Source organism: Globicephala melas, chromosome 14, assembly GCF_963455315.2.
Source record: "Globicephala melas chromosome 14, mGloMel1.2, whole genome shotgun sequence".
Classification (NCBI taxonomy): Eukaryota; Metazoa; Chordata; class Mammalia; order Artiodactyla; family Delphinidae; genus Globicephala; species Globicephala melas.
In genome coordinates, this window is record NC_083327.1 from 7567351 (window position 1) to 7586135 (window position 18785).

Sequence of the window (18785 nt, forward strand, 5' to 3'; positions counted from 1 at the left end):
AACTGGGAAGGCAGGGGCAGTTGGATTAGGTTAAGATTGCCTGGGCTTTCCTGGTGGGGCAGTGGTTGAGAGTCCGCCTGCCGATGCAGGGGACGCGGGTTCGTGCCCCGGTCTGGGAAGATCCCACATGCCGCGGAGCGGCTGGGCCCGTGAGCCCTGGCCGCTGAGCCTGCGCGTCCGGAGCCTGTGCTCCGCAACGGGAGAGGCCACAACAGTGAGAGGCCTGCGTACCGCAAAAAAAATTTTTTTAAAAGAAAAAGATTGCCTTTGTTTCCAGGGAAGACACTGCAAGGACCCCAAGTTTCCTAGCTTGGCTAAGGTTCTGTGAGTGAGGTGAACTGCTTCATCGGGGAAGGAATTCAGTACCAGATGAAGGTGTAAGGGTTACAGATTGAAGACAGTGAGCCATCACTTTGGGCAGGATAAGGTGTCTGTGGGACACATGCATGGAGATGCCCATCTAGAAGCTGGAAACGAGTCTGGACGCTAAAAGAAAGCAGGAAATGCAGTGTAGACAGGAGAGTCACTTAGCACGTAGGTGATAGAAAAATGCTTGCTAAAGTTGTGTTTACCTAGGGCAGTGGTCCTGTATTCTTTTTTAAATAAATATATTTATTTATTTATTTTTGGCCTCGGGTCTTCGTTGCTGCACGCGGGCTTTCTCATTGCGGAGAGAGGGGGCTACTTTCCGCTTCAGTGCGTGGGCACTTTTCTCATTGCGGGGGCTTCTCGTTGCGGAGCACGGGCTCTAGGCGTGCAGGCTTCAGTAGTTGTGGCACGCGGGCTCAGTAGTTGGGGCTTGCGGGCTGTAGAGCACAGGCTCAGTAGTTGTGGCGCACGGGCTGAGTTGCTCTGTGGCATGTGGGATCTTCCAGGACTCGGGCTCGAACCAGTGTCCCCTGCCTTGGCAGGCAAATTCTTAGCCACTGCACCACCAGAGAAGTCCCTGGTCCTGTATTCTTTTTTGCGGTTTTATTGAGAATCTTGGGAATGCTGTTTTTCTTCTCCTCTGGAAAGTGAGGGCATAGGGCAGAATCCTGAGGAAGAGAGCATGGTGGAAGGAGATACCACAGAGCAAATAAACTGTGTTCCCAGGTGGTTGTTAGCACTGCTTGCAGGTTGTATTAGGTTATTCCTTTCTCTGCTTCTCACCCCCAAGCCTGAGTTAATGTATAAAATCCCTCAAGTTGAAGAATCTCCCTTGTCTGGAAGTTTGTGTGTTGTGTGTGTGTGTGTGTTGGGGGTTGGTTTGGTTTGAATTGGGTTTTTGGACTTCTCTTGAACGTTAAGAGGGTAAATTACTTGAGGTTCTTGAGATTTGGGGTAGTGTCCTTTATGTGGTATCTGGTGGATGAATGTGGCTTCCAAGTTATTTAGTTCATCCCCATGATGCCGTGTTGCTTTGACAAAGCCCTGAAGGTATTCAGGGGAGGACAGGACCTCTGTGTCCCCTTACACTGCCCTCTTCTGTGTACCATTTGGTACACATTCGTAGGAATTCTGTTAAGTAATTACTATCCGTTTTATGGTGAACCTAATAGAAGTAAAGGATTAGTGAGATGGTGAGTTCTTTTTTCTGGTGTTTTTTGCCATGTCCTTAAATGTGTGGTCCTTATCTAAACATTTCAGGAGAGATGAGATTTTTGTAGTGAATTGATTGGTGTCTGGCATCAGTAAGTCCTTGACCTTTGACAAAGTGAGGGTGTGGCATTTGGAAACAACTGCAGTAGCTTTCCTGCTCAGCGAGGGTTCACTGTGTGCCAAGCCCTGAGTTTGGCACTTTATGTACATTAGCTTTTTAAATTTTCAGAGCAGCTCAGATAGAGCATAATATTTTTATCCTTGGCAGGCAAGGGGGTAGGGTTCTCAAAGAGCTGTTAAGAAACTTCCCAAAGCCTCCAGACTTTCCCTCGTGTGTAAGGACACTTGGATATTATTATACTTAATGATGATAGTCTGAGTAAAATCAGTGTTGTCACATTTGAGTCCTGGTGGGTGGCTTTTAAAAATAGATAGGCTTATAGTTTGGGACTCTTTGCAGCTAAGACCATAAGGTCTAGGTGAAAATGTCAGTTTTTGAGTACCTGGTATGATTCAGGTCAGGCTCTTAGATAATGTGTGTCTTTGCTACTGTTAGTTCAAGCATGTGTGTTTGATTTTTCAAACTAAATGTTACTTGTAAAGCATTTGCAAATTATGGTCATGTTCATATGAGGTGTTGACCTCTTGCTGTTTACAGAAAGATAATCTAAGGTTGTCAGAAACTAAAGAGGGATTTTGTCTAAAGACATTTGAGATAGATGACTACTAATGATAAGAGTATAAGATGACATCTCTTGGACCATGAGACCAGCTTCTATATCTAATGTAATACTATAGTCTTCAAAAATGTTTTTTACCAAAAAAACAAATGGTTCTGAAGAACCTAGGGGCAGGACAGGAATAAAGATGCAGACGTGGAGAATGGACTTGAGGACACAGGGAGGGGGAATGGTAAGCTGGGACGAAGTGAGAGAGTGGCATGGACTTACATATACTACCAAATGTAAAACAGATAGCTAGTGGGAAGCAGCCGCATAACACAGGGAGATCAGCTCAGTGCTTTGTGACCACCTAGAGGGGTGGGATAGGGAGGGTGGGAGGGAGACGCAAGAGGGAGGAGATATGGGGATATATGTATACGTATAGCTGATTCACTTTGTTATACAACAGAAACTTAACACAACATTGTAAAGCAATTATACTCCAACAAAGGTGTTAAAAATGTTTTTTACCTTAGTTATTACAGCTACGTCACTTTTATCCCTTCTTTTAATTATGAAACACTGTGATTTGGAGCTATTATTAGGGAGACTAGTAAAACCAGTCCCCTTTTTTTCTTTATTTCATCAATCATTCTAAAGCTCAGTGCTCTTTGAGAAGCCTAACATCTCTGCACTTTTACTGATTTAAATATAGTTGTCTCATCCTTAGAGGCAAGTAAAACTCACATAATATGGGACCTCACTGCATTCTTAACAAGATTTGTTACTTTTTAAAAGCTTTGCAATTTACAAAAGTTAGGCAGAAGCTGCTGTGAAAGTGTAATTTCTCATGTGGCCTGTGGTTAATTCTACGCGGCATGTACGAGTGCATGACAGGCGATAAAGCTTTACATTAAAGATTTTCATTAGGATCTTTCGTCTTATCTGATAACTTTAATTACCTCAGTTCCATGAGTTCTGGTGTGCACCAGAGCTCATCAGCGGTGATTCTCCTTGGAGCTTTTGAAAATTTTACTGCTATCCGTGTTGTGTGTCTGGAACTGGAACATTTTGTTCTTGGGAATAGATATTAATTTGTATTTTAAGTGACATCTTTAAAGAAAGGAAAAATCTTAAAATACAAATAAATACATGTGAAAAGATAAAACACATAGTGATGTGAACATTTTTCTGGACTTCTGTAGTGCTTGCTGTCTGTTAGTTTTGAGGATTGGGACAGTGAAGGGTGCCGTGCTGAGTGTTTTGTGACCAAAGGCGTGGCGGGTATTCTGGGGTATTTCGTTGTTTGTGTACTAAGTCCCAAATCAGCCACCTAAACTTGCGTTGTCGTTGGTATATTCCTTACCTTGATTTGCTGAAAATATTACTGTTCTATTTCTTTTTGTGGGAGAGGAGTTGTATTATTGATCTCTGTCAGTAATAAGTCATTTTGTCTCAAATGGCAGCTGCATGCTGGAAAATGAAGATAAGTATTCCCTGATCTTCAAATTTATTGGTTCTTTTGTTGCTGCTTCTCATTTGCTCATCTGTTTAAAGTTGATGATAGGCACGCCATCTTAGCCTTGGCTCAGCAGTTTTCTGTTTCCCCCTCTGCTGTGGGCCCTGTGTTTAAAAGAGCTGCCTGTCAGAGCATGGTGATTGATAATAAGAGCTGAGGGTTAAACAGTAGTCACTCTGTCCCCCACTGCTCTTAGGTCTTTCCACACACTAGCGTGTTTAATCCTGCGAGGTGAGTCTTGGTGTTATCGCCATTTTAAAGGTGAGGAAACTGACACCAAGTTATACAAAAATAAAAGCTAACTTCATTTATGCTTACTGTTTGTTAGGTACTATGCTGAGGGCTTTATCTATATTATCCACAAAACCGTCAACAACTTGGTAAGATATGGAGTATTATTGTCATTTTCACTACTGGTACCAGAAATGAGGGTATGCATTGGAGACCATCTTCCTTGAGAATTAGTGCTATAGTCAGCATATAATGCAAAATTATTGTCAAATTTCCCTTGAAAATCCCTTACATTGTCTACAGTGGCAGTTTGCAGACACAGAGATCCTCTATAAATCCAACTGGGCTGTTCTTGGCCTACTAGAGTTGGAATAGAATTCAAGCATCAGCGACTACAGGCCCATGAGCCAACTCCTGTTTTTGTAAATAAAGTTTTATTAGAACATATCCATACCCATCCATTTATCAGTTTTCTGTGGCTACTTTGGAGCTACAAATGCAGAAGTGAGTAGTTGCAGCATAGACCAACTGACCCACAGAACCTAAAATATTTACTATATGGCCCTTTAAGAAAAAGTTTGCTGACCCCGGGAATAAATCAGCGTTTCTTTAGGTGAATTAACAGTGAAGAATTGGCTTGCTTTTGGGAAGTTTTACAAAAATACATGAGGACCATGTGATACATTCTTGGCCTAAGAGGCCATGTAGGGCCTGAGAGCATCCAAGGATGTGGCATGTGCCCTGAATCACAGTTCTTCTCAGGTGACTCCACTGAGTTTTAAAAGTTCACTTTGTGGTGTGCTTTGTTTTTTAAAAAGCAATGTTTTATGTTAATAATGAGGAATATCCTAGTACATCGTCCTATCTTGATGCTTTAATTTTTTTATGTCCTTGAAAAACAGATCAGCTTTCATCTCACATTAAGTTTTTAAAATTACTTACTGCTTAGATAATTTCTGATAGGGTTTCTTTTTTAATATCATAAACAGTAACCAGACTCAGCTATATTTGAATTATTTATTTAAAATACACTAAGTATAAATTAAGATTTCACGGATATCTGTCATTTCTGAAAATTCACACAACATATCATTTCATCAGATGTTAGTATTGTTTTTCACTACAAAAGATTGTATACTTAAAATGTTTGCCTTTTTCAAATCGATATTTATAAAACCATCATAGTTTTCAATATTTTAGTTTTACAGTGGTTAAATTATTTTATATACTTTATTTTTAATCTTAATGATTAGTTTCCTAAAACTAAATTTTGGTCATAAACAACAATCTTTCCTTTGTCATAAACATTTCATAAATGAGAGTATTAAAATCTTTCCAGGCTTTAATATGTACTACACTTGAGGGACTTCCCTGGTGGTCCAGTGGCTAAGACTCCGTGCTCCCAATGCAGGGGACCCGGGTTCGATCTCTGGTCCGGGAACTGGATCCCACGTGCATGCCGCAACTAAGAGTCCACATGCCACAACTAAGATCCTGCATGCTGCAACTAAGACCCAGTGCAGCCAAAATAAATGAATAAATATTAAAAAAATATGTAGTACACTTTAAACAATATCCAAAATAGACTGTTGTTTCTATCTTTAAGGAGGAAAAATATCAGTGTTGTTCACCTCCCAGATATATAAACATAAAAATTATACTTTAAGAATTTAGGGGCTTCCCTGCTGGCACAGTGGTTGAGAATCCACCTGCCAATGTAGGGGACACGGGTTTGAGCCCTGGTCCGGGAAGATCCCACATGCTGCGGAGCAACTAGGCCCGTGAGCCACAACTACTGAGCCTGCGCATCTGGAGCCTGTGCTCCGCAACAAGAGAGGCCGCGATAGTGAGAGGCCTGCACACCGTGATGAAGAGTGGCCCTCACTTGCCACAACCAGAGGAAGCCCTTGTACCGAAATGAAGACCCAACACAGCCAAAAATATATAAATAAATAAATTTAAAAAAATAAAGAATTTAGATTTCCAAAATTTTCTTAGTTAAGAAATAACTATATGCATATTATATGTAATATTTATATCTAGAAATAAATATAATTACTGTTTTTAAAATAGTATACAGTTTTTAAAAACAGTAAACATATTTCCTATCATCTAGAGTGGAAATGACATCAGTCTAAGTAAATTCTATTTTCTCTTCCCTTTTGTGGTGGTAAATAGTTGTCTCTGCAGTGAAAGTTGCTCAATACACCACATTCACACACCTCATCCAAAGGGCCTCTCTTTTTGATTGTTTCGTTTTTTCCTGTTAGAAAACTAGAATAATGTAATATTGAACATGGATTTACAGTCATGTGCGAACTTAACATTTAGCTTATTTACATGTGAAATAGTTGGAATAAATAACATTCTTGCATTTTATGAAAATCTTGGGGTGTTTTGGTAATTTTTTGGTACTGGCTGCCAAAATGTTCACATATCTAAATAAATAATCAGCCTCTGACAGCTCTGGGGCCTTTCACTTGAAAGGGTCTCCAAGGCTACCTTGAAAATAAAAGGCACTCTCCACATTTGACCTTCTTCTCTAGATTTGAAAGCATTTGTTATCATTAGCAGAAATAAATGACTGATTCACAAATGAACTTGTGATGACCAGTAACATTCTGAAAAAAGTGGAAGTCAGACATTCTGGTTTCGAATCATCACAACTCTCCCTTCCTTGTACTGTAGAATCCCAGAGAACTTCTTAAACTTTCTGTGCCTGGTTTTAGTTGTAAAATGGCACCTACCTCATAGTTTACGAGGACAAAAAGAGATAAAGTACCTTTCACATACTCAGTTTATAAAAATGGCTTTCAATTATTCAGCTTACTTAATAAATTGAACGTTTAGATTTTCTGTCTTACTTGCCCTCCCTGGCCCCCTTGGAGTGCTTTCTTTTAATACCCACTGTATAGTTGTCTGTCAACTCTTTCTATTACCTATGGCCTCAACTGTCAATTTAAAGAGCTTTTATTAATTTCTAATAAGGAGCTTTTGACTGAAAATATATTGTTTTACTGCTTCAGGTAACTTCTCTTTGAACAGGATGTCTTAACCTGGGGATCCACAGAGAGATTGTATTTCAGTGTAATTCATTTCCTTTGTAATTCTATGTATTTTATTTTATGCATTTTTTTAAGGTTTTTTTTTAAAGTGCATTCTTTTTAAAAAAATTAATTTATATTTTGGCTGCGTTGGGTCTTCGTTGCTATACGTGAGCTTTCTCTAGTTGTGGCGAGCGGGGGCTACTCTTCGTTGTGGTGTGTGGGCTTCTCATTGCGGTGGCTTCTCTTGTTGCGGAGCATGGGCTCTAGGCGTGCTGGCTTCAGTATTTGTGGCACGTGGGCTCAGTAGTTGTGGCTCAGGGGCTCTAGAGCACAGGCTCAGTAGTTGTGGCACACGGGCATAGTTGCTCCGTGGCATGTGGGATCTTCCCGGAGCAGGGCTTGAACCCGTGTCCCCCTGCATTGGCAGGCGGATTCTTAACCACTGCGCCACCAGGGAAGTCCCTTTTTTTAAGGCTTTTATTTGTTTTTATTAAGTCAGTGCCCAATTTATACTATTTTATGCATTTAAAAGCACTATCTCCACAGACTTTACTGGACTATCAAAGAGGTTCATGGTACTAAAAAATTAAAAAGTTACAAATCCCTGATGGAAGAAGTTCCATTTTAGTAGAATATGGTAAAGACATGGTTGTTGGACTGCTAAGAGAAGTCATCTCTGTAAGATAACTCAGGGCTATTGGATCCCACTAGAAATGACTCATCTATCAACAGGTAGGGCTGGTCCCCCCAACTTCAGAAAATTGAATAGTTCTCACCTTGGTTTTAGCTTCTTGACTTCTCCGTATCTAGAACCTTTGCAGGAAAAAAAATAGCCACCGTTTTTCTAATATACAGAGAATCTTCTCTGATACAATCAGAGGCAGCCATGTATGGTGGAAGGGACATAAGTATTGAAATCACAATTGTTTAGTCTTTCCAAGTTGCTGATTCTTCATCTATGATGTGGAAATTATAATATGCACATTACTGTGTTGAGGAAGGATTAAAGGAAAAAACTATGGACAGGGACTTCCCTGGGCACAGTGGTTAAGAATCCACCTGCCAATGCAGGGGACACGGGTTTGAGCCCTGGTCCGGGAAGATCCCACATGCTGTGGAGCAGTTAAGCCCGTGTGCCACAGCTACTGAAGCCCACGCACCTAGAGCCCGTTCTCCACAATGAAGAGAAACCCCCACTTGCTGCAACTAGAGAAAGCCCGCATGCAGCAACGAAGACCCAACACAGCCAAAAAAAAAAAAAAAAAAAACAGAAAAAAACTATGGACAGCACACAGTGTCTGGTGCGCTGTGGTTGCTGCATGGGCGTTAGTTTCTTTACTTACACTGAGAATCCAAAATGAACATGAAGTGAATTTAGAGCTGAGTCAGGGTAGAGGGCTGTGGAGCGTGATGGAATTGAGAAATGTGGTTACTTTTCTTTTTAGAATCGGGTTGAGTGGGGAAAATTTCCTGAAAGAGATAGACTCTTTGGCAGAAAGAAAAGTAGGTTGCAGAATTTAGTTGCAGAAATAGTGTGTGAGTAAAATACAGCCCGGAGAGTAGGAAAATTGAATTTAAAGTCCAGGCTTTGTGGAGACGAATGAATAAAGGGGAGTGTACATGTCACTGAACTCATGCTTTTCCTTAAGTTATCTGTTTTCAGAGCAGTGGAATTTTTCATCAGAGATAAATATGAAAAGAAGAAATACTACGATAAAAATGCTATAGCTATTACAAATGTAAGTAAAATCTTCATCTCTATTGCCAATTGATGCTTGTTGAGTAGATGTGGAACTTTTAACATATGATACAGCTCTGTTTATTTATTGTGAAAATGTGCTAGTTACATACTTAAAAAATTTGAATATTGGAAGTTTTTGTCATATAATGTTAATGAGCTTTCACAAAGCAGGACCCTTGATTCAGAAAGGAGCATATTCTATGTAAGAGTCTGATAACTGCTTAAATGGCATTTAATTAATTTTTTTGAAATTTGCAAAAAGATAAAGTCACTAATTGAAAAATGGAGGAGAGATAATTGTTTTTACTAGATTCGGGAAATGAACAAAAAAGGAAAATCTGTCTTCTTTTAAGGGCTTTGGTGGATCTGTCCAGATATAAGTTTATTAAAACATGGCATTTTCATTGGTTATTATCAAGTATTATCAAGTAATAGTTGAGACCTTACTGTAGTGATCCAAATATGTTATATCACTGATCCTTTTTAAGTTTTTCTTTCTGATTAAATTTTCCTATCCCAGTTAAATGCTGTTTAAGGCTAATTATCTTTAGGGCTGTAGTCATTTTTTAAGTCTTTGATTCCTAGATTAATAATAAAGCTATAAGCCAGTTAATTGTGTGGCTAATTCATCTGTCACGCAATTTAGAGACAATAATTTCCTCTCATTTTGCATATAAGCTGGTTTTCCTTTTCAGTCCGTATGGAGAAGCAGTATACTAAAAAATTCAACCAAATACTAACAAAGTAAGGATATTGTAATACATGGTCTCTGACCATTAAAAAAAATCTTCTAAAACAATGTTTAAAGTATGATTAATGTATATTTTGGAGCAAAGGTACCCTTGATAGAGTTTAGGCTGCATTTACAGTGGGTGTAGGAGAGGAAATCTCTTGAAAAATCAGTAAAAATTGACAATATTGAGAGTGATGCTTATCACATCCATGAAATTAAGTTTACTTACAGCATTGTGGGGGAAAAAGGACAAACTTTAAAGCATAAGTAATATATTTTTATATGAAATTCTAAGAAATCATTTTAAAATACAGGGTGTGTAAACCAGGGGTGGGAATTTTGGTGGCCACCTTAGAATTCTCCCGCCACGGGGACGCAGAATGAGTCTGCCCTCCTTGGTATTCCTTAATGAATGAGTGATAGGGGACATTTGAAAAACTGAGTACAGAAATTGTCCTGTCTGTCCGCCCCTCACTCCCCGTAAGTAGTGGTGCAGCATAGCTGGCAACACTGATCAGGTGAGTTCTTAGGAGATCTAGCAGGTATCGAGCAGATGAGGTTGAGCTCTGCCATGTTGTTTGCCCTTTTCCAGCAGCAACTTTTCTCTGTTCCCCTCTCCCCCCTCGCTCTTCCTCTTCTCCCCTCTCCCCCGCCTGCCTCTTCTTTCCCTCCCCACCACCCCCTCGCTTCCCCCACCACATACTTCCATCCTCACGTGATTCATTTGCTATTATAATCATCAAAAAGAAAATCTGTTGCACCAGGAAAATGTATAGGTAACTCTAACTATTTAATCCTTACCCCTGACTGGCTCAGTTTTGTCTTGGAAAAACAGCTAATAGTTGCTGGGAGTTGGTAGCTTTAAAATGAGCACTCACTTGTTCTTGTTTCAGTTTATCTTACATATTTCTTGCCTCCTCTGCCACTTCTCATCCCTCACAAGTAACCTCTTGAATGCAGTTTGAGTACATGCTTGAGTTTGCATCACACAAAGGTTTTAATTCTCCAGTCTGAATTTCACATGAAATTACTATTCCAATCAGTTGCCATATAATTGAGTATTATATAAAAGTTTAAAAACAGGAAAACTTTCACTTATTTTGTTTTATATGTGTGTATCTATATATGTATAAAGACTAGTATTTAGCACAACAAAAGTAAAATTAAATCCATTATTTCAACTTAGAAATTGTGGAAACAATGTTTCTGTACTGTATTATAATAAAAGAGCTAGCACTAGTAATTTCATTAAGCTCTGTTTACAGTTAACTGGTGATTATATAATTCATTAATATAAATGAGCAATAATTTTAACAGTGTGAATTGCAATAAATTTTAAGATGTCCTTCCTGATAGGGATGAGAAACTTAGATGATGAATGATCAGGTGGTGATTTAAGATTACCCTGAAATAGCAGTTTCAAGTTGGGCTTTTGTTGTTGTTGTTACTTCTTCTTGTTACAGTTTTAGTTTCCTCTTCTGTGGAATAGGGATGATCACGGCATCCACTTTTGACAGTATTCTTATGGGAGTTAAATAAGGTAGGGCCCGCTGCATTTCTGTTGTGTGCCTGGCACAGGAGCGCTTAACACATAGGAGCTCCTGGGAGGAGCGCCTGGCGGGGAGGGAGGGGGGCAGGAGCAAAGGGGCCCAAGCGCAGGGGCGGGTGGGGCTAGAAACCGCCGGGCTCACACGCTGCCCAGAGGCTGTATCTCATTGGCCCCACTGACTTGAGTTCTGTCGGATTAATACTGCCACATTTCAGTCAGCCCTTTTTAAATTATGGGCTGCCAGGCGACTGATGTGGCATTTATAGGACTTCTATTTGAAATTTCTCCAGAATTCTGCATTTCTTAGTGACTTATCCAATGATTTTAAAGTTAGCATATTAAAATTCAGGCTTCTTCTACATATCTGGTGGCTATGGTTACTGAGTTAAGCTTGTCAAAAAGTCTTTTAACTCTCCTACTGATGCGTTTAATCGATGGTTTCTTTTGTATGACTTTAGTTCAGTAAATGTATTTTCAGCTTTTGTACCTAACACATACCATGGAAGGTAATTTGCTTTGGAAACTATATTTTTTAAATGATTTCTCAACTCCTGAAAAAGTAAAGCTTCACAGTGTATTGAAAGGTCATGAGACAGCCCATTTGAGAACTGCCGTGATCAAATCTTCACTTGGAAAATATATTCAAGAATTTCCAAAATGGGTTTGAAGTGATGTATTGCTTACAGTTAATCCATAAGGTATTTTTCAGCATTTTGAAGCACCAGATTTTTATTATATAACATTATTCTGTCAAAAAGGGTGAGAGAGTAAGAAGAAAAAATCATCAAGAAAATAATGTGATCTTTTCTTGAAAAGATAGATGAGCATTTTGCCTTACCACCTTCAACTAATTGTACTGGTATTTTTAGAATACTTGATACTTTTTCACCTTATCCTGGAACGTGGTAGTTGGAAACCTGTTTTACCAGGTCAGTTTTCCTTCTGCAGTAGGTGCGTTTGTACACTTGGATTACTCTGGGAGTTTCTTCGGTGGTGGCCTAGAGAAGAACCTCTGGTCTTAAGAATAATTGAAGGGAGGACGTTAGCTCCTATTCCCGAAGGAGATCTTTACTGAGTTCCCACTTCGTGTTCTCTCATGGCTGGGGGTGGGGGAGAGAAGGGTGGGGAATAGAGGGACAGTAAAGCATGACGATTGCCTTTGCCAGCGCCATTTTCAAGGTCAAAGTCTTGTCCCCTCTCTCTATAAAAGTACTGGAATCCAGTGAAATGGAATTATCATCTAGTTACAAAATAAATTCTGAATTTGACAATGAGTGTATTGGGTTGGCCAAAAGTGCCTTCAGTTTTTAAGTAAAAATAAAAGACACATTTTTCATTTTCACCAAGAACTTTATTGAACAACGTATTCACCCTTCTTTTCCACTACCTTCTGCCATTTTTCAGGCAACTTCATAATTCCATCTTCCCAAAACTTTTTATTTTTTTGAGCAAAGAACTGTTCCAGATGCCTTTTACAGTCTTCCAGGGAATTGATTTTTTCTATTAAGAGGATTTTGTAAAGACTGAAATAAATGGAAATCCGAAGGTTCAATGTCTGGTGAATACAGTGGATGAATCAGAACTTCCTAGCCAAGCTGTAACAGTTTTTGCCTGGTCATCAAAGAGACGTGGTCTTGTGTTATCCTGGTGGAAGATTATGCGTTTTCTGTTGACTAATTCTGGACGCTTTTCATTGAGTGCTGCTTTCAGTTGGTCTCATTCGGAGCCGTTGGAATTAACCTTTTGATTTTCCGGAAGGAGCTCATAATAGAGGACTCCCTTCCAATCCCACCATATACACAACATCACCTTCTTTGGATGAAGACTGGCCTTTGATGTGGTTGTTGGTGGTTCATTTCCCTTGCCCCACGCTCTCTTCCGTTCCACATTATTGTACAGTATCCACTTTTTATCGCCCATCACAATGTTTTAAAAATGGAACATTTTCATTACGTTTCATTAGGGAATGGCACACAGAAATATGATCAAGAAGGTTTTCTTCCATTAACACGTGGAACCCAAGCATCAAAGCGATGAACATAACCAAGCTGGTGCAGATGATTTTCGACGCTTGATTTGGATATTTTGAGTATGTCGGCTGTCTCCCGCTTGGTTTAATGTTGGTTGTTCTCAATTAATGTCTCGATTTGATTGCTGTCAACTTCAACTGGTCCACCCAACCGTGGAGCATCGTCCAGCGAGAAATCTCCAGCATGAAATTTCACAAACCACTTTTTTGACATGTTCAGTCAGTCACAGCACCTTCTCCATACACTGCACAAATCTTTTTTTGTGTTTCAGTTGCGTTTTCACCTTTCTTGAAATAATAAAGCATAATGTGCCGAAAGGATGCTTTTTTTCTTCCATCTTCAGTATTAAAATGGTTACGCAAAAGTTCACCAATTTTGATGTTTTTTTAAATGCACACTGATGTGACAGCTGTCACAGTACAATCTAACAAAATTGTTTTGAATGAAGTTAAAGACAACTAAGTGCTACTAGAGCCATCTTGGAGAAAAAACTGAACGAATCTTTTGGCCACCCCAATAGATAACTTACATAAGATTTCAGAGAAGTGCGTGAGCAAGCCAGTGCCCTTTCAGAGGACAGTGAGAACTGCTGATATGGGGCCTCCTCTTGCTTGTGCCTCTGAGATGCTCTCATCCTCCTGTTTCCTTTTCGTCAATTAAAAAAAATTTATTGAGACCTGTTGAATGTCACATGCTGGAGATGGTGAACAGAAGAGAAACAACGTCTGTCTCAGAGAACTTCAGATGAACGAAGAATACCGATAACGAATCGCCTCTGTACTGGACATCACATGATCATGTCTGCCAGAGGGAAGCGTTGTAGGAGACTGGAGGATGAAGGGACACTTCCTGGAGGAGGCCATGTCAGGACGGGTGGGACCCGCTGGGAGCATGGGTGCTTCCAGCAGAGGAAGCAGCAGGAGCCGAGACCCCTGGAGGCTGGGGCAGAGACTGGAGCGCTGGCACCAGAGGAGTCGCGTGTGGCTAGATGCCTGGTCGCAGGTCAGGGAAGGCAGGGACAGGCAGAGGACCTGTGGTCTGGTTAAGGGGTTTAGACTCTGGCCTTGTATAATGTGTGTGAACTGTTCAAGCCTCCTAAGTAGGGCTAGGTGCTGATCACCTTTGCATCTGCTATCGTCACAGTTTGTAGAAGAGCAAGACCTGGGCAAGGCGACCCGTGAGGAGTGCTCATCCAGGCGCTGGAGGCCGGCGGGTCCCTGCTGGTGGTCAGTGCAGGGGTGGTGGGCAGCACTTGTAGAGATTTGGAAGGAACACATGAGCGCCTGGTTTTTCTTGCCTCTGCGTTTTTTTCTTTCCTCCCCCACCTGCCTTTTGCTTCTCCCCCATCTCTCTGTTCTGTCGTGTCTCTCGCTTCCAGCTGAAGCAAGACGTGTAGACTCTAGTTCTTCATTCCTTGCTCGCATGATGGGGCTTACCCCGCTCATCGACTTTTTAAAAAATCAATGTTACTGAGGTAGAATTTACATACAATACAAGGCAGACAGTTTAAGTTATAGTTCAATGAGTTTCGGAAAATAAATACTCTATGTAAGCACGACCACAGTCGATTGGCACGTAGACCCTTTCCTTCACTCCAGAAGGTCGCTTTGTGCCCCTGGCCTCCCACCCCTGGCCCAGGTAGCCACTGATCTGCTCTTTATCACGGTAGATTGTACCTGTCTCTGCTGGAGCTTCATATGAATGGTATCATACCCTGTTTACTCTTTGATGTCTGGGTTCTTTCAGCATGTTTCTGAAATTCACCCCTGATTTCATGTGTACTATTAGACCATCCCTTTTTTATTGGCTGATAGTAGTTTGATTTATGGGTATACCAGTCTGTTCACATTCACCTGTGGATTTGTCCATTGACTTTTCAGATGTGTACCCTACTGAACAAGCATCTCTGTTTTTTCCTAGCTGGAACTTAGTATTAATGCTTTTTTATTTTTGCATTAAAATGCTTTGTTAAATGACTGATATTTATTGAATAGTCTTATGTTGCTCCTTCTGAATTTTAAAAGTGGCCAAATCAGTTTATCATCCTCTGGAAAGGAGAACAAGCACTTTTACAGGGAATCATGTTGACTTAGTAACACTCGACATATTAAGTGTCCCTATTCCTCTCTTACATTTTTATGTTCAGCTTTTACATGAATTTGGGCAAAAATGGTCTTTATGATACAGGTTATTATCTTAAGTGATTTTATGTGCTTTTTCTAATCTCTTGTTTTCTACATAGCTCTAGCAAGTAAATGTCCAGTGGGATAAACCAGCTTTGAAGCTGCGCTTTAAGGCACAATTTGTCTTTTTTAATATTTTCTTCTACGTGTAATTTCAGTCAGTAGTTACTGAATGGCTAGTTTGCATACTTTTAGCAGAGCTAACAGTGTGCCAGGGGAAAACGCCCCTAAAGATTATGGGCTTGGGTTGTGAGTCAAGAATTGCGGCTGTAACTAACTCAGTAACAAGCAGATTCGAATGAGGACTTGTCATCTCACACTGTTATTTTGACATCATAATGACCTTTCTATAATCGCACCTTTTATTTTTAAAGATTCCTCGTAGGCACTGTTGGTATGGTAGGGCAATATAGAGATGTCAGTTTTATGGCTCCAAAGATCTACTACGTATTTTGTAAACGTATTTCAGTTATATTTTGGCAGTGAAGAGGGCAGGAAGATAACGCTTACTTTAAAGTGATGAACCACGCATGTAGGAATTGGGTAGGCAGATGTGTGAAAAGGCTTTTAGACGAAATTGTCTCCATGTATAAATTGCCTTTGCTGCATATGTAACTGTCTCATAGTGCTTTGGGGTAATTCAGCCAGGGCAGCCCTGGTGATGGTGTGTGTGTGCACGGAGCTTAAGGAAGTGTAGGAGTGGCTTCACGATAAGTCTTGTCTGCTGCTCAGCTGTTATGCTCCATTAATCCACTCTTTTTTCTCCCATCCTTCTTTCTGTTTTCTTAAACAGTTGATTAAAACTTGAGTTGACTTTTACTGTTTCAGCTCTGTGTTATTTTCCATTCTTGAAGCAGTTACGGTAAGAACGAGAACTCGCTCGTGCTCTCCGGCCACTTGGAACGGTGTGTCTTCGCTTCAGAGCATGAGCACCTTGGCAGTAGTGCTGATGGAAAGGGAACCACCAGTGACGCTTAGTTGTTCTTCACGTACTTTGCGGGGGGATGATCTTGTCTGAGTGCATTTTATATTTATGTCATAGTGAAATCCATTTTAAATCGTACACTCTTCTGTAGTAAGTACTTTTACTTATAGAAATTCCACATGGAAGCATTTAGAAAGCAAGACTTTTCTCTTGATGCATTATTTTCATTTAACATACCTCTGAGTGCTTCTGTATCTCTGAAATACACGAGTGTGTGTTTCTTTCCTGTGCCTATAATTCTGATTGTCTTCTTTTTGTTTTTTTCTCCTGACTTTCCATCTGCATTCCACAGATTTCCTCCTCTGATGCTCCTCTTCAGCCTTTGGTATCCTCTCCTTCTCTACAAGCTGCTGTTGAGAAGAACAAATTGGAGGTATGGTAGTAGTGTTTTAGCTATAGCCTCATTCCATAGCGCTCGGTGGTAAATGTGCCATCGTTTGGGATGCTGTAATAGTTGTTTATGTCTTGAACGGTCGCCAGTGTTAAAAATGTTAAATACAACAAGAATACTTTTCTATGCCACAGGTAGGATCACAGGGTTTTAATCTGCATTTAATTTCAGAATGACTAATTTATTGTTACCGTAGATATATCTCAGCATTTAATAAGTAATTAGTTTTTTGTTGTTTCCATTACCACCTTATGCTTAAAGGAGCTTTTCTGTAGTTGCTCTTGAATTCTTTGATTTATTTGGAAGGTTTTTGGTTAAAAATGTTTTCTTTCTGTTATTATAAGCACTTGAAGAAAGTTAATGTCAAGTTTCTTTTTTTAAACAATAGTATCCATCACATAGATGAAACGTAGGAGTGTAGAATCATCAGTGATGATTGTTGGAGTGTGTGTGGGATAGGGGTGGTTAGGGTGCACGGTACTACTATTATGGATTTGTAAAGTCATGCCTTCCAATATTTGAAGGTTTTTAATTTTTTTGACTGTGTATCTTTTTGTTGTTCTCATCCTGACCTTAGGGAATTAGTTTGAGACATCCTTTCATCTCACAGTGTTTCTGTGTCTCCTCCTTGATAAATGGTGTGCTTGACACGGGGGATACAAAGGTAAACAAGGTGTGTCTCCCTGCCCTGGAGTAGCTTCCATCTAACAGAGGAAAACGGAGAACTTTACAGAGGTTTCTAGCGCGGCAGAACGTGTGCTGCGATTGCCGTGTGCTCACGGTGCTGCTCTGAGCGCAGCAGGCGTCCTTCTGATGCGTCTTACACTCTTCATAAACATTAGCTGTGAGGACTAGGGCACAGTGCAAGCAGAGAAAGCATCTTGTGGAGAAAAGCCCGTGGGCAGGGCGGGATGACTGGGGATTTGCGGGGAGAAGGGCATGGCTGGGACACGCGTGGGCCGGGGAGAGAAGCGGAGAGGAGGCTTCCTGTGAGCCTGCTGGCGTGTTTGGCCTTTGTCCTGAAGGCCCTGGCACTTTGATGAGTTTCAGGGGCAGAAGGAGTATCCAGATCGGATTTTCAGGTCATAGCACTCTGCTTCACTGTCTCCGGAGAGCCAACTTCGTGCGGATGGGTGCGGAAAGGCTTGAGGACCTGTTGCGCTGGTCCATGAATAAATGGTGGGCGGGGTGCTAAAGTGGAGACAGAGGGAGTGAAAGGGCGAGCGCAGCTGTCAGAGGTCTCGAGAAGGTTGAGCCTGTGGGGTTTGTGATCAATGGGCTGGGGAGGCGCTTTGGGAGCCTGGATGGCTCCTGGCTTCGGGCCCGAGCACCTCAGTAGATGACAGCGCTGCCTGGTGAGAAGGGATCCGGGCTGAGCGGGTATGAGGAGAGAGCAGGGAGGGCGGGACTAAACGCTGGGTGTGTTGCGTGTGAGGTGACGGCGGGACGTCTGGGTATCGGGTCAGGGCTTGGATGCACAGGTCCATAGGCCAGAGGAGAGATCCGGGTCGGAGAAGGGGGGAGGGGGCGGCAGCCCGGGGAGAGCCATGAGAGTGGAAAGCTGGGTGCACTGAAGAGTTAGCAGAGCAAGGGGAGGTCCCCGGGACAGTGGCGGACAGTTTGGAGCAAGAAGGGCATGGTTGGAGGTGAACAGGCTTTAGAGGTCAGAGTGTTGTAGGGGTCAGAGGTCAGCAGGCAGGCCCAGGGAAGAAGCACCACAGGAGGGTGGAGGTGGCCACGAGGAGGTGGAAGGATGGCAGCGACACCTGGTCCAGAGGGTGGAAGCCCTCAGTTTCCGTGTCTGTGCTGTGTGGTGCCTGCCGCCAGGTCCTAGAAAGCAGGGGTCTGATCCAGCTGAGCACTAATCATCGTGCCTGATAGCATTTAGACACTGGGGAGCCCCACAGGAGAGTCCACTAGAATGTCTTTTCGTGCTTTCTTTTTCTTACCCTTTTAAAATTTCTAGTTTTATGTATGTTTTGTAACGTGTATAATATAGTGCTATATGTGCTTTATAAATACATACGCACATGTGGTAGAGTATATGTGCTCCCAACTTTTTAAGATAAGAGTGCATAAAAAATTTTAGAGACCGTATCTTTAATTAAATCACTCAAGTGTAGTTTGATTATA

At 41.2% G+C, this 18785-nt stretch overlaps 1 protein-coding gene across 4 annotated transcripts in view; it reads left to right on the plus strand.

The window, feature by feature from the left end:
- Nucleotides 1–18785, plus strand: part of SMAP1 (small ArfGAP 1) — a 149524-nt gene that overhangs the window by 68752 nt on the left and 61987 nt on the right. For 3 of the 4 annotated variants that reach the window (XM_070043523.1, XM_030859221.2, XM_060284000.1), the window contains exons 4-5: nt 8704–8779; nt 16554–16634. In XM_070043523.1, coding sequence (XP_069899624.1) covers nt 8704–8779; nt 16554–16634 — 157 coding nt within the window. The remainder of the gene's footprint in view (nt 1–8703; nt 8780–16553; nt 16635–18785) is intronic. The other variant, XM_030859222.3, reaches the window with a different exon arrangement.